The sequence below is a fragment of the Lagopus muta genome, chromosome 4 (assembly GCF_023343835.1).
Source record: "Lagopus muta isolate bLagMut1 chromosome 4, bLagMut1 primary, whole genome shotgun sequence".
NCBI lineage: Eukaryota > Metazoa > Chordata > Aves > Galliformes > Phasianidae > Lagopus > Lagopus muta.
Genome location: NC_064436.1, coordinates 10,506,638 through 10,531,224, shown reverse-complemented (window position 1 = coordinate 10,531,224; position 24,587 = coordinate 10,506,638). Strand labels below are relative to the sequence as shown.

General features: G+C 40.8%; 1 protein-coding gene across 1 annotated transcript in view; it reads left to right on the top strand.

The window, feature by feature from the left end:
- RNF150 (ring finger protein 150) overlaps positions 1–24,587 on the top strand; it is a 119,230-nt gene that overhangs the window by 62,655 nt on the left and 31,988 nt on the right. The window contains exons 2-5 of the mRNA XM_048941081.1: positions 4,711–4,961; positions 12,122–12,193; positions 12,603–12,685; positions 19,955–20,051. Of these exons, the coding sequence (XP_048797038.1) occupies positions 4,711–4,961; positions 12,122–12,193; positions 12,603–12,685; positions 19,955–20,051 (503 nt within the window). The remainder of the gene's footprint in view (positions 1–4,710; positions 4,962–12,121; positions 12,194–12,602; positions 12,686–19,954; positions 20,052–24,587) is intronic.

Sequence of the window (24,587 nt, the reverse complement as noted above, 5' to 3'; positions counted from 1 at the left end):
AAGCGTGAATTCCTTTTCTTCCTCTTTGATAGTTACTTCCCAGCTGAGCAACTGTTCTAGAGAGAAAAAGAAACAATATATCCTGAAGTCCGTGCTTTGCTCCAAATTTGCTTTAAACACATAATCTAGATTGCATTGTGAAATCCATTTGCACAGATGCAGGCAGCAGCAGGGGTGTAACAGCAGAGCAGCCACATGAGTGGCAGCACAGCCAGTGCTTGTGCAGAGCCCAGGCTGCTGAGCTTGTTGGAAGCACAACTGCTGAATTGGCTTTTGCTGCGTGGGGAATCCAGAACGCTATGATCTGAGCTGGGCTCTTGCAGGCTGTCAAATTGTTTAGATCTGCATTTGTCTCACTGGCTCATAATAGGTGGTAGTTACTGAAATAGATTCCTAATGACGAAACTGTTTCTTGAAGGTGTAAAGGAAGAATTGCTTAGGCTCTTGCACCATTCTGTGGGGTGTCTTTTCCTCGACTCCCAACACAGATCAGGTTATGAGCAATGTTGCATTAAGGCAATTTCTGAACTCTAAGATTATATCTGAGTTTTCTGTTACAGAATCTGTGGAGGGAAATAGTTTAGTAGCTGATTTTGATGTGCAACTTAAGAGAAATCCGTATGGACATTTTGATAGGACATCTTGGAGAAGAGCTATATACCTCCCAAATTAGAATTCTATTCAAGTAATTCATTTAATTATTTCTCTGACTTCTGGCAGTTGCCAAGCATGAAGTAAATCTTCTAAGATGTATCAGAAACGTACCACTTGTCAGAGCCTCAGTCAGAAACTGACAAAGCAGTAAAGAAGCAGCCCCCCACTGCTGGACCTGCTTGTTAATTAAGGGAACAGAGGACCATTTTTGATGTAATTCCACAGCTCCCAAAGCAGAATCAAGAAACATCATAGGGTTGTCGCCAAAGCCTGTTTACAAGGTGGAAAATGTTACATACATCTTCTTCTCATAAAATCTCTTTATTAATTGAGTTGTAAGGGCTACAAAAGCCATCGGTTACAGAACCTAAGTCTTTGTTTTCCTGTGTCGCCACGGGACAGATTGTTACACTTGAAGAAGTTTGCAGCTTGGTGTGGAAAACATCCCAGCTGAAATGTAGCTCACAGCCAAGTGCTGTTGGGGAGGAGGAAGGTTTGGAGAGGCTCTCCCAGGTATTTTTCTTAAGTGCGTATCTCACCATTGAAAATGTTCTCTGACGTTATTGCTGCTTTGCTGAGCATCACCTCGTGCAGGAGGCAGAGGAGAGCTGAAGCTCACTGCAGGCTCTTTACATCCACCTCCCTCCCTCCACAGTTCCTCCAGTCCTTGGACAGTGGCAAAATGTTACTCCTTTTCCTGCAGGCTGGGGTGAGGGAGAGTTCAGGATGACCCATGCAGGATGGAACAGTGCCTGGGTGATTCAGAATTATTTCCAGAACAACTCTTTTTAAGTGAACAAAGCAGACGCAGCTTGGTTGGACTGTTCTGCCACTGATGGATTAGCCACAGGGTTACCCTGTGACTGGGAGCCAAGCTGAGCCTGTACAGAGTGTTGCAGTATTGCCCCTCTGGAGCCAGCAAAGCTTGGCCCTGTTGGCAGAGCTACATAATAGCAGAGAATGCAGAGCGCAGAATCGCTGCCTGTGGATCAGCAGCGTGTGTTCTCCACTCAGAAATACTTGGTGAGGTAAATATTCTTCAGCAAACTGAAGGGAGTTGAAACATCACGAGTGCCTGTAAGTTCTACCTTTGCTTGCTTTGTTACTGGCATATAAGGAGAGAACGTTGATATGTTAAGTGTTTCCTAAGCTGAAGAAGAGAAAATCCATTCACTGCAGCCTGAATACCTCTGATTTATGAATCTCTGATTCATCCTGACAGCTATTTAAAAAATCATGTCAAAGTCTGCATTAATCTTGGCCAGAAAAAGAAAAGAAATGTGTTAGGTAACAAGAGTGCCACAAAGTGCAGATGCCATTGTGGATGTAATGAAAGGCATTGTTAGCATCTAACTCACAAGAGAAGCATCAGTACATATTGCCAGATAGTTCTTCTTTTTCTGAAGTCTGTTGAACAAGTGTGTATTTGAGCATAGAAATTATCTCTATGATTGATGGTTCCTTACGTTATTTTTCTTCTAGAATATGTATAGTTTTCCTATATGTGTATGAGCTTCCCACATGCCATTAGATACTGAAACACTGATAATATTGTGATGTGTGGGAGGAAGGGAAAATACACACTTGGCAATTGTTTTTTTTTTTTTCCAATATTAGATGTATTTGAGATTAAAAAAAAAAAAAAATAGCTTGATTGACCAAATAGCCCTTTCTATAAGGCCTTGGAGAAATTATCATGAACTTAATGAAGTGCTAAAAAGAATCTTCCTGCTTATTATTTGTTGCTGATATGTTTTGTTGGATTTTTTTTTTCCAAGAATGCTGCATTACAAGCTGTAGTGTTTTCCAAGAAAATAACCAGATAGCTTACAATTTGAATATATTGTTTGAACAAATAAAAGCAGCCGCCTGTCTCTTGCAAATAGCTGTCTTCTGACTTTGCATTTCTGAACACAGCTTTGTTTAGCATATGTCCATGGCAATATATAGTTAGTATTTTGTTTTGTAAAGTGAAAGGCCATAGGCCAGAGGTGGCAGTAGATCATCCTAGCAATGAGATGGAAGGATGAGGAAGAGAAGGTATGTGTGTGGTTCCACTCTTATCAATGGAGCATCACTTCATGATGCTTCCATAGCAAATCTAAGACTGAAAGCTGCACTGTAGTTTGATCAGCAAGGGCAGGTGCTGAAGAGCGGGAATGAGATCAGATTTATCCAGGAGATCAGAATTTTTGTCTGTCTTTGCAACTAAAGAAAGAAGGTAGGATGTTACCGTGAAATCCTTGTTATTATAGGTATATTAATCCCATTATTAATTGAATATGATTCTTAATGTGCAGTGTGTCATGTATAGCCATTGTCCATCACATATATTTCTACAGAAACACACTGAGCTCTGTTGAGATGAAGTAGACATAGTAAAGATGTTAAAGCATGTCTTAAGAGACATTTGAGGTTAAGGATAATCTTAACAGTTAAGGTGCTACCTGTATTTTCTTACTGAAAATATTTGCATCTGTTCCTCCCATTAGCATAGACTTTCAAGTAACGTCTTCCACACCACATCCTACATCACAGTGCAGATGATGTTAGATGGCTGTTTGGACAAGCGAGGAGGTCAGAACGGTCGCTTTTGAGAGAAATTGATGAAATTAATTTCAGTTTTTTCAACTGTGGAATTTTTTGTTGTTGTTGTTTTGTTCTTGCTGTGGGTACTCTGTGGCTGTTTGTGAGGTTGCAGGTTGCTGCTTTGGTAGGCAATCTTTTGCCATGTCTATGAGTGTCCCACAGTAGGTGGCTTTTTGTCTTCCTTCCTTCCACAGTCAAAATACAGATGACAATGGAGTTTACAGCATGCCAGCTGATCTCCTGGGATTTCAGCTGAAATGCCAAAGCACTCACCTCCACTTCATCTCTCTGACTTCAACCCTTTCTTTCAAGTCTGTACCTTCCTTTCTAAATTCCAGTTCATGGTCAGTGTAGATGTTATTGTATCTGGCGTGTTTCTGTGTTCAAGTACATCTTGTTGGTACTTAGCTATTTAGTATAATGCCGGATTTGACCACTGCAAAATATAGCTCAGCTGTGTACACTTGTTTAATGAAGGGAAAGAAAAATATGCCTAATATTAACCATAAAGGAGTTCTTTTTATCCAAAGAGCTAGAAGAGCTTCTAACAAGCTGCCTCATCCCAGTCAATTTCACTTTTTCATTTGTTGTGTACGGACGGCATGTAAAAGAAAGTAAAACAATTTCAGCAGCGTGTAACACAAATAAAACAAAACCAGCACTGCGCATAAAGGAAAAATGATGCAGAGTCATGAAAGGGCCTAATTTCACAGAGCTGTGGCTTCAGATGGGCTGACAGGATAGTAGGAAGACACTACCCAATGGAAGCCCCTTTGCTACATTGGGTGTGCTGACACATGCCCTTATGGAGTATGTGCTGTAAACTATGTCAGGGGCTGAGCTGGCCTACGGTAACATTTTTTAGGAAATGAAATGGTGCTGCTGACTCTGAGTATGGCTTCTAAACACCTGGGTGAGCTCAGGCTGTAGAGTGCCTTGGTGGCATAGGGCAGTTATGTGTGGAGATCCTGTTGTCCCCGCAGCTCTCTCCCATCCCTGGCCTGGAGCAAAAAGAACAACGCTTTGATGCGTTCACCCTCCAGCCTTGTGGGAATCAGTGACTGGAAGCACCTCTGGTATTAGTGGAAACTTGGTGGGGCTTTGTGGCTGTGCAAAATGGGCGATGATAAGTGCATAGGGTGTTGGAGGGAATTACGCTAGCTCCAACACCTCTCTCTTGCTGTGGTGGTTACAGCACTAGTCCGCTGGATAAGCCTCAGCAGAATTGGATGTCTGTGTTTGTCAAACCATGAAATGTGTTTTATGGATCTCACAGATCAGCTTTATAGGAACAAACTGTGTAACTGGTTCCGGTTGAAAACTTCACCGCAGCCACCCAGCTTACCTCCTGATGAAAATCAGGAGGAGAAAGAGGAGCTTTTTGTTACTATTTTTGCTTTATTGCCTTACCACACATTGTATTCAGCTGTTCCAATGAAAATTTCTTTTCTCTCTCCTCTTTGACAGGCCTCGATGATGTTGTAGCAATAATGATTCCTGAACCAAAAGGAAAAGAGATAGTGAGCCTCCTGGAGAGGAACATCACTGTGATGATGTATATAACTATTGGGACACGAAACCTGCAGAAGTACGTCAGCCGGACCTCCGTGGTGTTTGTCTCCATCTCCTTCATTGTGCTGATGATCATCTCACTGGCATGGCTGGTCTTCTATTACATCCAGCGATTCCGCTACGCAAATGCCAGGGACAGGAATCAGGTGAGTTAGTGGTGCTAAGGGTCTTGGTTTCCAAAAAAATAATCTCCATGGGATTCAATTTTAAATAAGCTTGAAGTAAAATTTGAGGAAAATAAATATGTAGTTCAGAAAAAACAACAAACACAACATCTAATAATGAGTAGTGAAAAGAATGAGGATGTAAAAATGTCTGTGTATGGGGAAAGTCAAGAATTCTGTCAGTAGAGATGGGATTAAGGAAAACAAATGAATATAATGTATGTGTGATGTGGGATTTTTTTTTCTGTGCAAAACACACATGAAACGGACAGAAAGAATGATTATGTGTATTAGTGAAAAGATTAGTTTGTTACATATAGCCAAGGGATGGAGGAATGAATACAAATAAATACCCTTATGATCAAAATGGTAACTAAAATGTAATGAGGAATGTGGAAGTACATATGAGAAATAAGGCTTCACAACATGTGAGGAGATTAAAAAGAAGTGTTTTCATTTTCATGCTTCTTCAGAAGGGCCTTTAAAGGAAAAGACATTCCAGTTCATTTGACAGTGATCACTGAGCATGTAAGTGGTGTAGTGATAGCCACCCATATTATTAAACCTTTGGTTTTGGCATTTTGTCCAGCCGCTCCCGGAAAGAAACACAAAACCTATAGAGCTGGAGAGAAGCCAGCAGCGTTGTGTAGGAATGGGTGATAGGTCCTGAGGTCCTCAGGTTTATAAAGCACCCTTTTATAATCTTTATAGTAGCTCAGCAACGACTATTAGTAGTGATATTGATGATAAATTTCATCTTTTCTTGACTGGATCCAACTTATGTTGGCATCAGCAGAACTGTGAAAATGAAACTTGTAAGTTTCATTTTAACGGTGCAGTAGGAAATGTTATCAATGCTGAAATCCAAGGAGATGACCGTTTTACTGCAGGAAAAATAATGCTCTGTAATTCACAGATGGTTTTGGACCCTTAATAAACTCCTGTTCCAGCAGGAGGAAGACTGCTTTGCTTGCTCTGCTGAAAAAATAAACTGGGATTGTTTACAATTGTTTTGTAGAAGAAAGTAGTGCTGCGCTCAAACATAAACTTCACATATAGGGATTCCTCACCACTCCCACTGAAACTCAGGCATCCTCAGAGATAGAGAGCTCTGCTCTGTATTTACAGACAGAAAGAATATATTTTACTTTTAAATATAGATCATGAAATTCTGAATAGTAAAGATGAGACTATCCCAGCTGGAACGTGAGCATCACTGGCAGCAGAATCACTATGGCTGTAGCGGCTGTGGTAGTTTTCAGGTGCTTTGGCTGCTGAAGCACATGTGTGCCTGATTTATGCATGTGAATATCCTGAGTGTGCCTACAATCAAGTAATTATACAGGCAGATTAGCAGTGTAAATAGATATACATAAACATGAAACCCAGCAAAATAAGAAGCACCCTTCAGGTTATACATCATAGTTTGGAAGTACAAGTCTATGTGTTCAAGCATTTTTCCTTTCTAGTCTTTTCCTTCCAGAGTTTAAATGAGACTAATGTGTGCACAAACAATTATCCTGTGCAGAGATTTTGATAACTTTGTTATTAATACTAATTTTTTTTATTTATTTATTTATTTTAAAGAATAAAAAAGACCTCCTAAGCAATTGTTACTTTTTTTTTCTTCCCCAAAGCTGTAATTATAATTACAGGACAAACTGGGATTTCTTTACATACTTTCTTCACTCAATTTTGCCTGTCTTTTAATCTCCTAACTGATCTTTTCTTATGAAACAGTGACGCATCTGGATAACGTTCAACCATTTCTGTTAGTGACTTTTTTAGTTCTGGTTATGGAGTATAGAAATGTAGGCAGCTGTTAGAATAGCTTCATTTGCTCTTTCCTTTTTCATGAGGGTTTCTTCCTCTAATTTTTTTGTTTGTTTGTTTTGTTGTTTTTGTTTGTTTGTTTTTAAACTTGAGCATGTTATCTTGTAACGTGAAGATGGCAGCACAAAGTTCTTAGATATTCAGATATATTCAAGAGAAATGTGTTCTGTCGCTTTTTGGGATATAGTTTAGAATGCGTTTCTTTTGTCATTTGTCTCAAAAGCTTTTGCCATTCTAGCTTGCATTTGTCTTTGTTTGAATTTGTTTGTATGAAGGTATCGTGCTTATTTGTTGTAAGCGCCTTCATTGCTGGCCAGCATTAAGAAGGGAGCTTTATTTCTGTTTGTTAGTTGAAGTTTATCCAAAGGGTAAGGTTGAGATGTTTGTATAAACAGAGCTTCAGATGAAGAGAGAGCCAGCAAGCTTATTTAAGGAAAGTTGTGCCATCAGTTTCCTACCCAGTTTCCTACACACTGACTGCTCAAGTGCAAAAAGCTGTGACTCGTTAATTAGGTTTTGGTTTTAAAAACAGTAAAAAAGGAGGTTGAATTTGTTTTGACATCTGCATGATTTCAAAACCCCCATTATTAAAATAAAAGTTTAAAAGGGCCAGTATTTTCTTAGTTGAAGGAGAACTTGCACTTACCTCTTTGCTAATTTCATTATGCATACTTTTCTTAGCTCTGGCTGACAGCGAGGCTGCTACCGACAGCAGTCCAGCTTCTGAGTTGGTAGCTTGGATACTGTGTTAAGTAAAGGGGAAAAGTTAGCCAACTGCAAAATATGATGTATGGCAACTATTGAGTCATGGCTTCAACCACTGATGGATCACCTGGGGAAAGGATTGGGCCAGCCATGGGAGAGCAGGTGAAAGCAACTCAGCTGTGTGACTGAAAGGGGTGGAGCCTGGCTGCACCTCTCCTAGACCTCATTTAAGGGCTGACTGCTGTTGGGAAGGGTTCTCTTTCTGGAGATCCCTCCTTTGTGGAGTCTTTCTTGCGAACCTAGTTCTTTGGATACTGGTGAGCATTCCTTCCCTGTTTGTTTCTTTTCCCATTTTAACTGTGATAATCTTTCTAGCTGTATCACCAATTGTAATACATGATCAGCAGAAAAAGTTGTATTATAGGAAAGTAAGGTTTCTGAATATCTTTCATTGATTACTTAGAGTATCCCTAGGTCACGCTTCATTTTACCTCTTCTCAGCTAACTGACTGTAACTATGTTTTGGTTTCCTGCAAAATGGGGAGCATCTCTTTGTCAAGACTCATCACCACCTCTGCCTCCTTGCTCTTTTGTATGCAGTGGCTCTGCTTCCCATCTTGTACGCAGCTGAAGTTGCTGTTCAGTCAGTAATTCCAAGAAGAACTAACTTAAAACAGCTCTGGCAAATTATACAGGCAGATAGGAAGTCTGAAGAATTTCCTGGATTTTTCCTCTTACTCCTTAGTGGAATGAAACCTGGACGTATACCACATACATCTATATTCAGCCATCATTCTCCTTCACCCTCTCTGCAAAATCCAGGTTCATGTGCCAGAAGGGAGAACCAGTTAGGTGCTTGATTTAGCTGAGTGGAGAACCAGGACTGCAAGGCTTCCTACCGCGTGCTGAGGCCCATTCATATAAATGTAAAGTTAGTTGGGAATTTCTGCAGTGGAGCCTAAAATAGCCTTTCATTATGGGGTTATACTTCTGCAGATAGGTGTCATCTACAGATACAGTCATGTTTCCTACAGTCATAGAAAACATGGTTACGTTTCAATTTTGATTGTAACGTTTTGAGCTTTTAAAAGTGTCTTTAGTGCAGGTGACTGTATGATACGTGTGAAAGTAGAAGGTAGGTAGTAATATTCATATGCATGAAAGTCCCAAGTTTTATTTCTCTTTTACCATTTAAAAAAAATGGTCAGGAAGTAGATATGCTCACTGTGATGTTCTTTTGATATCAAGCAAATCATGTTGTGAAAGACAAGTGTAGTCAACCTGTTTCGTTTCCTCGGCAGCTTGTTCCTGAGGCCCTCCTGAAAATGAGATTTCTGACAATGTCCATGAAAGACTGTGGGAATTGTTTGTATCTACCAGCATCAGGTGGCAGAGCTAATTGAAAGCAGTTTGGAATTACGTGACAAGTGAATTCCTGGAGGTCATTCTGCAAACTGTGACTTGCCGTCTTAGCCTTGTAGTAGCCAGCACACAGGTTCTAAAAAGTAAAATATCACATCATTGTGTCACAGTTCATATTTCACCAGTAGTGTTTCTTCCTGAGGTCAGAGATCCCTTTCTGTTGTCTGTGAGCCATGGGATAGGAAGACAGCAAACAGGAGGTATTTGTGTTCCACATCTGTTGTCAGGATTTCTTCCATGTTGTTTCTTCCAGTTTGCTTCTTGTTAAGAAGTTTTACGGGAAATCATTTTGAAACCAAGTGAGCACCATAATTTTTGCAGGATGGCAAAAGCCAAAGCAGGCAGTTATTCCACCGGGACCTGCAAGTCCTGCATTAATATCCAGGGAAGAATCTAGTTTAGTGTGTAACTGACAGCGTATGGAGGGTCTGGCAATTCTCTGAGGAAGAAAACAGGTGGTCATGAGTTCTTGTGAGAGTTTTGGGCCATTGGAGAGAGGCATCGTATTTGAAGCAGTCTTCTGTCATTTACTTCCTCAGGAGCAGATGAGTGATGCTTTCCATGCTACTGTCCTTTCTTTTTATATAGTAGCATCATCTCCACAAGACCACTGCGTCTGATACTCTTAACTCCTTCCAGTCCAGTATCGAGTGTTGCAGTCTTGCTAATGAGATAATGGGGTTTATGATTATAAATCTCTAAGCTTCATTTTAAACCCTTAAGCTATTGTAATGCCTCTTATCTTCTAGGGACAATGATTGGTGATAGCATGCCTTTTGTTCAAATAGAAGAATCCTTTGGAAGTACAAATTTGCTCCAAGTTCTTTCAGAAATTAAATCTTATTTGTGTTTAAGTCATGAACTTGACTATTTAAGATAGACAAGAGAAAGCAAACACGAAAACAAGCAGATCAAAGATGTACATGAGTCTTTAATCTTGTCCTGTCCCCTTGAAGAATGTGCAAAAAAAAGGAGCTGAAACATTTCATTAGTTTAAGTAATAATGATAAAAAGGAATCACAAGCAGTTCCTGGAGCAGGGTGCAATGGCTCTTGTCTCGCTCTGTGTTATCAGTCTGTCTTTGATTTACATTGAAGAAACAAATAGCTGGCAAGAAATGCTTCCAGCTCTTGTCACATCTGTTTATTGAAGGGAGACTGTGAGAAAAATGTACCACAGGAAAGATATGTAACTACAAGGAACTCCCTCACATGTAATAATTAGCTGTGCTGGGAAGCACATATGTAAATCTCATATGATAGCCAAGATCATTTTCATCTCTTTAGCCAGGCCTGAAATTGCTCGCTGCTTTCAGGATTACGCGCATTCTATGTCTTTCCAATCCAATAAACTCACCCTGTAAATGAAATAGTGGTTTTAATTGAATCCAAAGAACAAAGTAATAATTTATTAATCATATCTCTGTGGTGATGAGGTCTCAATTTACAGGCAACGTTCAGTTTCCTCCCATTTTTGGCTTCAAGCTCTCGCCCCTCCAGCTGGAAACCCTTCCCATTGACGTGCCCTCAGAATTCCAGCACAGGCAGTATTCCCAGCTCTGGAAGTTGAATGTCTTCTGAGTCACCAGAGCTCCTAAATCTCCCGCCTAACTAACTGCACATGGCTGGAAACTAGGTGGGAAAAGGGGGCGAGAAGATGAGTTGAAGTCATTTATGGGTAGCAACTTGGAACGCATTGTTATAAAACTAACAGGATGTCGTGGGAGTAGGTGTGCTGTGTGATCCTGTGCAAGACAAGCAAGAAAAAACTGAAGAGAGCCCAGAGGAGGGTTGCCAGTATGTTCTGGGATGCAGCGAGTGAGGAGAGGTGGAGGCAATCTCATTTAGTAAACTGGGAGAGGAGGAGGCTGAGGGCTCTGCCTGCAGCCTCTGGTGACACAGTGCATGCTTGGAGGGAAGGCAGTGTCAGATTATTCTCAGAGATGCACAGAGAAAGGACAAGGATAATAGTCACAAATTGTAGCTAGGGAAATCCTACTTCTGTAATAATGATTTAAAACAAAAAAAAAATGGCTGTGAGAGCAGTGAAGCACTGGAACAAATTATCCACAGTGGTTGTGAAATCTCCCTTTCTGGAGATAGTCAAAACTTGACTGGACGTAGGTCTGACTTTGAAGTTGACCCAGCCTTGAAGAGGGGGTGGGAGCTCATGACCTCTCTGAGACCTTTCCAGCCTGTGAGTCTGTTGCCCAGTCTCCTTGTTGCGTTAGCACAGTGAGCAGCCGAGCCCTGGGAGTGCTGATGCAGGCACAAGCTCGGAAGCCTGCAGAAGTAGCTCCATGGAGCTGCGATTGTGGGAACTGCCCCATATCATTCTTAGCCTCATCTCCATCTTCAGCTTTTGAGAACGGTGTTTTGCATCAGCTGTTGCTTTAATCTTGAGCAACATTGGCCCAGCCAGCACAGTAACAGTGTTTTGAAAAAACGGGGGAACAGAAATGTCACGTGGTAAGCAATTTATTGTCACTGTAGTGAAAGGAAAGGAAAAAGCAAACTGTTAGGTATGAGTATGATGTTCTGTCGGACTATATATTGTTTTACCTGTAAGAAGTTGCAGGTGCTTTTGTCTCATTTTTATACTTCTATGAAGTAGAAAAAACGAAAAAGAAAAAAAAAACAGTGAAGATAATTTGTGTTCGTCTTGATGAAAAAATTATCACCTCAATTGCAATACTTAAATTTTGCTGAGTATCTTGAATTGATCGTGGAACAAAGTAAGAATAAAGACCTCCTGGATCTTAAGTCCAGCATTCATTAAGCTTACCAGCCCAGGCCTCATTTAAAAATGTATTTTTTGTAAGTGTGATTAAAAAAAGGAGAGGAAAGAAGTGGGATACCAAAACAGCAGACTTGTTAAGTACATTGCTACTCACTGAAATAGTATAGTTGCCATAGTGTAATATCACAAGAGGCTCATGTGCCGTCCTCTCTGGAACCGAATTAGCATAGCTTTGCTTCATCAGCCATGGGGTACCAAGAAGCCTAAAATACCTACTGTGCACTTATTCTGAATAACATCATGACTGACCTCATCTGTTCACATTTATACAGAATTGTCTGGTTTCACATGCAGTTACTTGAGATTATTAAGAAATCTAAGGAGGAAAAATGAATTCTTCGTGAAGAGCTACTCTTTGATTAAGAGCACATTTTGTATTACAGCGCCGGCTTGGAGATGCTGCAAAGAAAGCAATCAGCAAGCTGCAAGTCAGAACAATCAGGAAAGGTGATAAGGTAATTTTTTCAATTGCTCATTACCAAATGAATCACTGCACTGAGTATTCCTTCCGACCACCAGGATGAAGAGGCAGAACACAAGTGGCAATTGCTTATTAAGCTCACATGTGTCCTTTAGGTAGGGGAGGAATTCTGGTAATTTATGGGAGGAATGGAGTCGGGAGAGGAGGAGGTGTGATGTGGAGATGCAGAAAATCCTGAAAGTTCAAACGTGCTACCTATATCTGCATGATTCCCAGGGAAAGTTTCTAACAGGGTATGTCTGAAAGTCTGACTTGCTTTTCTTGAAATGCATTACTGAATATGCAGCGTGCATCAGGGACTGTTTTATTTTGTCACGTAGACTCTTCTTTGAAGAGATTAGCTGACAAAATCAAAAATGAAAATGATGTTCTCTTTCCTGTAGGAAACTGAAGCAGACTTTGATAACTGTGCTGTTTGTATTGAAGGCTACAAACCCAACGATGTTGTCAGAATTTTACCTTGCAGGTAAGTTGAAGGTTGAAGGAGCTTTTAACTCTGATTGTCTGCCTGTTTCACAAGTTATGCTCTGTTCTTAGAGTACCGCTCTGAGGTTTCCTGAGAGCCAGGGAGAGATGGGAAAATTAATTGCTTTGATTTATTCCTAATCTATTCTGTAAAGCTATCTGAAATGATTCATTCTTTACTTGAAGTGAAAATAACATTAGTGGTGGTAAAAACCTGAATTTAGCTTGATAGTCAGAAATTTTGTTGGATCTGGGTATATTACAAAGTTTTCAGTAGAGTTTTAAACCCAAGGGTTATGATGTTTCCTCCATTTTTCTCACTGGTTTGACGTTAGTCCAGAATAACTGTCTTAGAAGAACCTGTTTCTGACTTCAAGGTGAGGCCTAGGAGTGGCAGCCAGGAATAGAGCAGGCTAACTGCCCCCCATAGACAGAAGTTAGCAATTCTTATGCTGTCCTGTGCCAGGACCAAGTGCTGAGAGAATGATGTTGTCTATTGCTGCCATGGAAGTATTCCCAGACATGTGGGATATGGAGGTGACAAGAAGAGCTTTTAGGGTTGTTCCTTTCTCTTTTCATCCCTTTGTGTGAACATGCCTAACGAAGTGTGCATGCACAGTGATGTGATGCAGGAGTGTGGCCTCTTGCCAGCGATAAGAGCTGTCTTCACCTCTCTGTACCGTTGTATTGTCTTCCTTGGGATGTCAGCTAACAAAAGATACCTCAAAGGAAATCATTTTCTTAAGATATTTCCTATAAACAGTGGTTTCCTTAGGAGAAGAGGATCAAGCATTTAATTTCCCTAGAAACCGTGATCTCAGATGTGGTACGTACAGAGCCTAGTTTTTTAGAGTTTCTTCTGCTGAAGGCATGTTTACTGGCTTGAAAGAGTGAAATATTTGTTTCTTTTCCTGCTGTGTTTTTTCCCTAGTAGATATTTGAATGTAACAAGCTGTCCATTTGTGTTCATTCATGTGACTCATTAATCTGTTTACTGCCATCGCTAAATGGCAAACAAAAAGCAATGGATTAATCATAAATTTGACCTACTCTAAATCCCCCACAATGACAAACTGCATATGAACTCTTCTTTTTTCTGCAAATAGTTCATGAAGCAGAAATAGGAAAGAAAAAAGAGAAACTGCAAAAAAATGTGGACCTTGGCTTGACATCAAGCTTGTTTTTGTAAAGCATAATAAAGTATGGAAATTTAACGTAATAGGGACAGGCAGTTTTCAGAAGTGGTTACACAGTGCAAAAAAAAATGTCTAAGCTCTAGCTTTCACTTGTGTCTTGCCTCATAATTCAATTCCAGTCAGACTTCATCATGCACAGTGTTGAGTCAAGCAGAGTGAATAGGAAACACATAGTTAACAGGTGATGTTCAGTTCTTGGCTGACTTAAAAGGTCGCCTAGAAAATGACTCATGCTAAAAGGTTAGCAGCAGCAGATCTGTCTTGTAAAATGCTCACAGTTTGAGTCTAAGCGATTTTGAATTATAAAAACTGAAAGATCTTTCTCAAGCAGCTACTTAGTGGACCCTGTTAAGTGAGTAGGAGAGCACTTTTTTTTTTTTATATCTTGATGAAGGCCTACAGACACTGAAGGTTTCTTCCTTCAGCATCCTCAGTTAAACAGAGGTTTCACTTCAGTTCTGGTACAGCATCTGCATTAGTCTGGCATTTAATAAGAGGCTGGCATTTCACCAAGTCTTACAGAAGCCAACACCATGCTGGCTGACCTTCGTGTTTCTATCCAGGAGTTACACAAGATGCAACACTTTCTACTTGCATAGCCACATGCACCCTGAGATCAGCTGCTTTGTCCTGCAGGCTGTACTGGGAAAACTGTGGCTAGCAGACACGCTCAGGATGAAGTGCTGTATATCTTTGTATTTCTTTTAAGGTTTCTGAGTCCTGAATCTGCTCAGAAATTGTTACCAGAAATCCATTGGATTTCAGTGGATGAGGTATGAAATGATATTTCCTAGTACTTGAGGCTGATTTCCCAAATGTCCTCTTTCTGCTGGAGAGCTGGGGGGAGAATTCTTGTTAACTTGTACTTCTTCCTCTCTTTCCTCTTTAGAAGCCAACTCCCACAACTGACTGTATTAATAAACCTCACTCTACAGTGTGTTAAATAAATATATACTGACTCTTGACAGTGAAGAAAGTGTTGGCTTGCAGCTGGTTTTACATTGAAGTGGTAGTGAGCATCACAGTGAGGACCCTGACACAACATGAAATATAAGCAAGTTCACTGTTCCCTGAGTCACTTCTCTTATCACAGCCCTACTTCCTTCTGCTTGTCTTCCATCTTCAGCTTCAAAACTCCCGTCTCTTCTGCCGTTCTTTGGAGAAATCACTGATGCTGCCGTTCCCTTTGTCTGCCTCTCACTAAACTTTTCTTTCCTGCACTTGAACAGAGAGATAGGACAGCTCTTTCAGCCTTGTCTCTACTGAGAACTTTCTATTTCTTCATAACCTCTTTTTCAGATTGTTCCATTTCTGTCACCAACAGATACTGTTAGAGCTCGCACGCCTCCTCTGAACCTCCAGTGAACAACTGTGTTTTCACAGACTGTTCCACTCCTTCCCTCCCTTTTCATTAGCCTCCTGTGAAAATCATTTCATTACAGCACTTCTTTTTTTATTCCATTTTCTCAGATACGCTCATCATCGTGTCCCTTTGTCCTTGCTTCTTTTACCTTAGGAATAAACAAACAGTAGCTCATATTTATCCCCAAAAGCTGAAACCTACTTGCCAGGTACTCAGTGCTGCTCAGTCCCTCATCAAAGCCCTTCTCAGTCCTCTGCTGCAGCCTGACATCTGATGTAGGGCTGAGCAAGGGATGCTCTTAGACCATGTCTCTGGGAATGTGCCTTTCTGCTTTTGGCTCTTTTTGTTGTAGCTTATGCTTTTATTCAGGAAAAAAAACCCAACCCAAGTGACTGCTAGGTTTGTTTGCATGTGCTTTGGAGAGTTGGAACTGGAACAGGAAGGTAGGAGAACAGTTCTCTTTAGCCTGGAAAAAAGGTTTTTTAAATAGTTGGCAAGTTGGAAGCTTTACAAGAGTTTTACAGTAATGAAGTTATTATTACAATTTTTGGGCTGAGCCCAAAATAAATATCTTTTTTCTGTTGTATGTTTGAAGTTGCAGCTTTAAAGAAAACCTGAATTGCATTTCAGACACAAATAATCTCTAGTTAACAAATAAATCAAGTGCTAATTAGATAGCAGTAAATGCAGTGTTGTGGGGTTTTTGAGATACCTTTCCTCGCTTTGGTTGATGTGAGCTGTACACAGCCCTGTGCAGGCACAGAGCAGGGCAGGAGGGATCCCGGGAGGCCACCCACCCCAGGGTGCTGGGGCACTGGCCTCACACATGTTGTTCTTGGGAGTTATTTTTCCAACACACTGCAGCCTCCAAGGATGAAGACTCTGCAGACTCTCCTGGTAATTTATTACAGTGCTTTGCCACCCTGAGAGTGATGAAGCTTTTCCTATTGTGTAACCTGAATCTCGCTTGCTGCAATTTAAACACATCATTGTGTCTCTTATCCCTGGGAGAGGTGAAAAACAGTTTGTTTCTTTTCTGCTTATGGAAACCTTTGTCTTGTATGAGGATTTTTATGACATCTCTCCTCTCGCCTTCTTTTCTCTCAACTAATCAATTACAGTCCTTCTCAGAATCTTCTCAACCCATCCAAACCAACATAGTTTTGCAATGGATGTGGTTGCACACAACAGAACACAAAAAGCATCTTTTCTGCAGCTATGACTTAAATTATCAAAGCCATTTTCCTAGCCTGTGTTTGAAACATCTTTCTTACTGCCTCTGTGTATGGGTCATTAATTCTGAACTCAACCGTAATGCCTTTACCTTCTCCTTTTTAAAATTTGAATCAGGCAGAAATGCAGTTGATCATTTTATGGCTTAGGATGGCTGAAATAATATAGTTACACCCTCATCTTATTTTGTACAGATTCTTATTTTACCTGGATTTAGATGGTAAACTCATCAGGATGTTTATCAATCAGTAACTTCATGACACACTGCAACAGGTTGCCCAAGGAGGTTGTGGATGCCCCATCCCTGGAGGCATTCAAGGCCAGGCTGGATGTGGCTCTGGGCAGCCTGGTATGGTGGTTGGTGAGCCTGCACACAGCAAGGGGTTGAAACCAGATGATCATTGTGGTCCTTTTCTACCCAGGCCATTCCATGATTCTGTGATTTTTGAATTCCACACAAAAACGTTTGCTTGTAGCTAATACAGACTCTCAAATTGAATAATCATACATCAGATAATGTGGTACAAATCTTTAAAAATGATTTTCAGTAGCATTCCATTTTTGTCAAATAATCAAGATCGTTCTATTGTACATATTAAATCTAAAATTAATGGAGCCCTAATAATGTGTTATTGGGAGGTGCCAAATGATCTGTCACGTGTTTAAATTACTCAGCATCGGTAGGATTTCTTTTACAATGTCATTGTTGAAGCCAACTTGAAAAATGCTAAACTTCAGTCTGTGAAGTCTTGGAGGCATGAAAATTCCAAGCTTTTGGTGATTAATGAGCATTATGAAATGCTGTAATATGAGCCACAGCTTGACTGAAGCTTAGAAAGGTTGAACTTGAAAACCAAAGAGGACTTTCTAGTCTGCAGTAAAATGGCTTGATAGAAGCTACATTGTTGTTTGTTTTTTTTTTTAATCCAAAACAGGTTTTGTAATTTTTTTTTTTCTCAAGAGCATAAATCTCAGGGTTTTTGTATTTGTATTTTGGCACAATGTGTTTCACATCCATGCAGTTAAGCATACGTATTTATAGATGTGAGTACACATTTGAAGAGAACCAACTGCTATGAAGATTTGTGTAGTTTTCCATACAGCCGAAAAACAAGGCATGTACTTTCAATACTCTGCATGAAATCATGCAGTTTATGTAGATTAGGCTTTTGAATGTAAAATTGCACGTCCCTGTGTCATTGCACTTGGAGTCGTTGAAAATGCTTGCCTGATGATGCATTGGATGTCTCCCTGCTGGAATAAAAAGCAGAGTCATGCAGGGCAGAAATGGGAATTCAGTGCATTGTGTTTTTATCTGGTCAGGCAAGCCTTGTTTTGAAGGAGGGTTGTGAACTGCAGTAGCATTAGTCAAGTGGTGACTTAAACTTCAAGGATCACAATACTCCATTTGCGTTAATCATGTTGACATACAGGATCAGATGAGAAGTGACAAAGTTTCGTATCACAGCCAACTGATATAATTAGACAGGTCAAACTTCCAAGAACAGATCTGCCCTTTCCCATAGCTGTGTGAAGTCAGACCAAGTACAGCAAAGCGACAATTTGCCACAGAGGTTTTTGGTGTTTTTTTTTTTTTTTTTCCACAAGGGAGTTGTCTCTTTTAGAAGCAGTGAGGACAGCATTGAAGAGAAAAGAATAAGATTCTGAGATTTCACATGGTTGTGGCTTTGAATTCCAAGTGTCATCAGGACTGAAGTCAGCTAGTACACCAGACGGTGTGGGCTGCCACATGTTACTATGAGCTATGGCTGCAAATCGATATAGAGGAAAGAGCACCTCAGTGTCTTCCATCAGGCTGACAGGCTGCGTGTACCTTGTTATGTGAGAGAGTCTGCGACAGGATACAGCTGCCAACCCATTCAGCTGAATGGGTACCACTTAAATATTTAAAATTATTTGGGTGCACTTAGTGAGCCTGGCTTTCTCAGAGATTGCATTTCTTGCTGGAGGCTTGTGTGTGCTGCTGAGCTCCTGCTCCAGGTAGCATGCTGGGCAGCTGTGACCTGTGCCCCCCCCGCTGATACCCAGTGGCTTGGATGGCAAGTGGTGTGACTGGCTGTGACAGCCATCTCCAACCTCTGCCTGCCTGTTCTCAAATGTGAAAGTTCAAACAGGCTGAAATGGGACTTTCAGGCTCTGCTAACTAAGATGTGGGACACCTGTTACAGGCCTTGGGGAAATTAGAGCTTATATACATGTCATTTTAAAGCAAGTCTTAGCGTTCTTGGAAAAGTCTGTGTATATTGATCTTCGTATTACAAAATAAAATACCGTCAGTTTTGCTTAGGCTTTTCATTGTTTTAAAAAGATTTTCCTACGTGTCAGTGTAGTTTCTGAGGCTATTAATGTGGTAGGAAATTTTGCTTGTTTTCTGCAGGAGCTGAGAAGGAACTATCCCAAGCCACAGAGCACTGCTGATTAGTAATAGGTGCGTTACGTAAGCTAGTGGAGCACAAATATGTCAGCCCAAATATGCTGCCTGTGAATTCAAAGAAAAGGAGAAAGAAGAAAGAGAGGAACTTTTCTGCCTTATGCTGAGCATCAGCTGCTGTAATTGACCTCCTCACGAGTGGTTTTTAAATCCTAAGCCCCATTTTCCTGTGTTTTGTAACGTTCATCCTTGATAACCACAATATAACAGAATACGCACACAAGAGAGAATACAGCTGTCAGGTTCATGCACTAAGTATCTCTGTGTTCTATCTCAGTGTCTGTCAGGCTAAGTTAGATAATAATTTTGAGTTCCTCTGCCTGGGTTATAAATATATATGGTTTTATATGTATATATAAATATATAAACCCATGCCCCGCAGCAGCCATGAGTCTCAGGTAGGTGCTTAGTGGTCTCTTCAGATGAAGCATGGGTTTAGGAACAATCCCTTCAGGGCTGGAATTGTGTGGGAGCTCACTCCATTGGGTAAATTAGAAAGAGCAGGGAAGTCAGGGACCATATTTTAAAAGGCATCATCCTGATATTTCCATGTAAATGAAGTTATACATTTATTCATTTCACTTGTTTTCCTTATGTCTGTATCCTTCAAAATGATACCAGGCCCCAGTGGCTTAATCTTTCTGTAATATGTAATCAGATTTGTTTGCGGAACCATCAAGAAATTCACATGGTTTCACCTGTAGTAGGTTTTGCTTACTTGATGGTGTTTAACATTTAAGGAATGTGTTTTGCTACTAATTTATTGTGTTTTTCCTAGTTGTCTAATCGTGTACATTTTCTTTTCCAAGGTCAATTGAGTAATACTTTGCACACATGCTTGACACGCTGCAGAAATCATTGTAAAGCCTTGTCTGCAGAGGATTTAGTCTGGCAGTCCTTGCAGAAGTCACAGACCATACTATTTGAAAAGCTTGCACTTTACTGAATTCAGGAAAAGCATCTGGTGTTAAGTGGTAAATCGTGCTGTTGTGGATTTGAATTAAAGTATCTTGTTTCTCGTTGCAGGCATCTTTTTCACAAGTCCTGTGTAGACCCCTGGCTGCTAGACCATCGTACCTGCCCTATGTGTAAAATGAATATTTTAAAAGCTCTAGGGATCCCGGTAAGCACTTCACAGGGGAGCTGTCTTGGGCAAAAAGGGAGCGTCAGCCATGTGGGTGCATCCCCAGACCTATACCTGTCTGCTCCCATCCTACTCTTCTGACCATGTTATTGATGTGTTAATTAATTTACTAAGGATAATAGAAGCTGGTCTGGGCAGCTACCTCTCTTCTTCACCCCATTTATGTTACCATGGAAGAGTCTTTATTGGGGTTAATGTGTCTGTTACTGCCCAGTTTGTGGAGCAGGATATCATTTACTGGTGTTCAGGTGGATCTGTGTTCTTTCATATTACTTTTATTTATGTTTCAAATCAGGGCTGGATTTATTTTTACAATCCCACACTGAGTTTAAATCTCAAAGCAGAAGATAAACAATTAAAATTTTCCCTGATACACCAGTCAAGGACAGCTAGTGACTTTATCTAGGAAGGCCAATCTCTTTTCTGTCTGATTTCTCTTGAAGTTTATCTGTGGCAAGCTCTGTACTGCTAATTCCAATTAGGAAGATTTCTACCAGTAACTAAATATGTGGCAGACCACATGCCGTATAAGAAATGGTTGAGCTCTTTATTGTTTAGTACATTTCGATGTGGTTAGAATCAGTTAAAACAATTGATCTTTTTAGGTTGTATGTTTCCACTCAGTGCATATCCTGTCTGCCGCACAGTTTCCTAGCTGCAGTTACCAGAGATCAGGGGCTTATCCAGGAAGCAGTGAGTCATTTTCTTGCAGTGTGTGAGCCTTGCCATGTGTCAGTGAAGTTTAATAGTGAAGCACTGCTGGTCAGTACATTAACAGGTGCTGTAGATACCCTCCCCAGTTGGTGACATGCCAATCGACAAATGAAAGAGTTATATAAAGTATAACACATAATAAGAACATATCAGGGAAGCTGATGTAGCCACACCTCAGAAGATCTGTTTTGTGGAGACAAGGGACAGGTTGTTGCAGAAAAAGCTTTATGGCGTGTGATGAAGTTTGTTTTTACAGGAGGAGGCAAGTGTGTTAGTCAACCTAACATAATCCAAGCTAAAAATGCAGTGGAAGAATGACATAAAGCATTGTAGCTAGTGTAACTCTTCGTTACAGTTGGGATATTTTTTCTTCTGTAAGTGTATATTATCTTTGAAATACTAAAAGATGATAGAACTGTTAAATATGTTTCAGACATAACAAAAGGATCCATGCCATTCAGCATGGCTGTGTGCAGGTTTAAATACAGAATTTTTTCCCCCATTCCATATCACAGTTCATAGACCTGCCAGTGAAATTACCCAGGATTTCGATATACCTAGCGTACTTCCCATGGCTTTATTCCACACATGCGATAGCATGCAATTCCTGCTCTCAGGGCAGTCCATTCCTCTTGGTATTTTTGCTTCATTACCAATACAAACACAGACCTCCACCAAACTGCAGTGAGATGTTTCAGTCTTGCCTGAAAGTTCAGTACCTTCAGTGAGTATTTACATCCAGAAAGGACTCTCAGAGACCTCACTGACAGCTGCTGAAGGCCAAGCATGTCTGCAAATCAGCCACAGGTTATCTGAGGCTGGGTGCATCAAGAGGAGGAAGAACATGCCTAGAGGCCACGTGTGAAAGTTTTGATTTTCATGAGTGGCTTTACTATACACAAACAGCTGTGTAGCAGCAGGTAAGGAGGTTGTGGATGCTCCATCCCTGGAGGCATTCAAGGTCAGGCTGGATGCAGCTTTTGGGAATCTGGTCTGGTGGTTGGTGATCCTGCCCATGACGGGGTCAAAGCGTGATGATCTTTATGGTCCTTTTCAACCCAGGCCATTCTATGATTCTATGTTTCTGTGATTCTACGAACTTAATTGCCAGGAATAATTTAAAGCACCATTCAGTTCACAAGGCCTTTGTGTTACTTCTCACAACTCCCAGTCTTGTTCTTTCTACATTGTGTGGCAGAAGTGGGATCTGTTGTTTTCCTCAGTGAGGGCTTCCCACATGGAATTTTGTGGAAATTACTCTGCTGTTCTTGTAATTAAGGATACTGTTGTAATCCACATATACAGCCATGTCAAATGAAGATTTCAGTCAACTTCAGTACCAATCTCTGAACAGTAAAATCTGATGCTTGAATATTAATGTGCCCATAGCAGAATTTGCTCAGAACAATTTATTTTCTTAATTTCAGTTAAAAGTTCCTTAGCTTGTTCTAAAACGACAAACTGAAAACAGTCTGCTCCATTGTTTGGAGAATGTATGCTGGCTTCCACCTGCAGAAGCACTGGTTACATTTAGGGAGGGAGAGCACATGTTAGCTTTACCCCTTGAAGTGAATTACAGTAGGAGCTGTTGTCCATGGGAGCTGGGAACAAATGGTGGCCTTCACGTTGGGGCTTTCCTTTGGCTTGGCTGCAAACGAAACAGTCTGAGAGCCTCTGCTAACTTCAGGTTTAAATTCCTGTTCTGTTATCAGTTGGTGCTCTTCTGTTTTCTCTGCCTTTTCTTTCTAAACTCTTAACCCTCTCCTGTGCCTACTTCTCCCCTGTGTAGCCCCCTCCTGCCCAGTGTCACTGCCCATGCTGCCAGTCCCTGCTCAGCTCCCAGGGCCTTTCTCCAGCTGCTCACAAACTGTGCATCTTCACCCTTCTCCTTGTGGGGAGCAGCTGAGAGTGGGCCCAGGAGGACATTGCTCCAGTGTGGTGCTTTCTGGTGCCAGGGGGAGCTTCCCATCACTGCAGAAAGCCTGCAGTCATCAGTCCCAAATAAGGCACCAGGCTCTATCAGCATTCATGAACCGATTTTTTTCAGAGGCTCATGATTTATCTAGATGTCAGTAGGCTGTTGTTGGAGAAGACATTTCCCAGGAAGAAGCTGTAAAGCTCTAGGGCTTCTCAGCGAGAGGTGGCAAACATTTCTGTAGAGCGGATAAAGCAAAATGCCATTCCCTAACCATGTTCTTGAGTCTTGCTGAGCCTTCTTAGCTGAAATTTCCACGCAGAGAAAAGAAGCCTTAGGCAAGCAGCAGGCTCTGTTGGGAGGCTTGAGCATAAATGGCCCACATCCTTTGCAGGCTTGTACAATGGGAGGAATGAGAAAATCTTACTGTAGGCAGGCTTGTTACCATTTTTTCCTGCCAACTGTGTGCTTGTCCTACGGTGGTTGTTAAAGAGCTGGCTTGTGCAACTTGGGATTGATCGTGCTTCATTTAGCAGGGAGACCCAGGAGTTTCCAGAAAATGATAAGTTAAAAAAAAAAAAAAAAAAATTCAATTTAGTTCACATCTAAACTCTCTGTTTAGTTTGTAACAAAGGCTTCAGATTGTCTGCCCTAAAACCAGGTTCTTCAGCTGCAATGAAGCACCAGAGTGACTGTGCTGATTTTCACAGTAGCTGAGCACTCAAACATCCCAGCTTTTCACTGCAGCTCAGGAGGATAATTAACTAAATATCTATCAGCAAACATTTGGTGTAACCTTTTCTACTATCTCTGCTGGTGTAGGCAACTCACAGACTTTGCTTCTTCTGGCTGTAGTATTTTAAGTAAATAATCAGTGGAAGTGTCTTTCAGTTTCGAAGACCTACACTGCTTTTGGGGTGATTGTACCACATAGAATAGTTTCCCTCTGCTTCTCCTTCCTTTCTGCAAGTATCTGCTGGATATGCAGACAGTTGCATTTTGGCAGTGGATTGGATGACTTGAAGCTATTCGCTAAGATCCTTAGCCAAGCGCTCAGAAGTCAATACAGAGCCTTCCCTTGACTGTAGTGGAATTGTGCCCTCAAAGCACTTACAAGCAGGTAATGAGTGAAACCAATATAATTAAACTTAGAAAATGTATCTGGGTCACTCTAACAGCAAAACCCAGAGTATATTTTTTTCGATCAGTATTTTGTATCATTGATTTTACAGTATGCCGCTTAATCGGGGGTGTTTTTTCCAACCAGAATCATTTGGGAGTAAAGGGATTAATGGTATTGAGAAGTGTTATTTTAGATTCTTTAATGTTTGGTTTGGCTTTCAATTATAATCCCCTGTTTTTAAAGGTTTAAAAGTTGGCGATAAAACCCCATTCTAGGAATAGCTGGAATCAGAGCAAAGGATAGACAACCAATCCCTTGAAAAAAGCTAGAAATCATTTTTCTTGCAGTAGAAAAATAAAACAGGTCTTTTTTCTTTAAGGTGCAGTGCCCTCAAAGCCAAATCTCATTTTAAAATGAAATGCTGAAGATGTTTGTTTCCACAGCTAAGTCTAACAAACTAGCAAATGTTTCTGAGTCCAACTCCTATAGGTAAATAATGGGTATTTCACTTAGGAAAGTACAAGTTCCGTGGGTTCCATTAAAGCTAGGTATATCCAAACATGCCTTTATCCCCAGCTGCAAGGAGCTCTCCCTGCCTGTGGATTAGGCTGGAGCCTGACTATGGCAATTCTAATTTTTATCCCAAATTTCAGCTTGTGGATATCAGTCATCTGGGGGTTATGTAAAATTCCTGTCTTTTTCATCAGGAGCATTTGTGAAAAATAGTCTTGAGGGGGCCAACAATCAGACAGGGAATGTATGG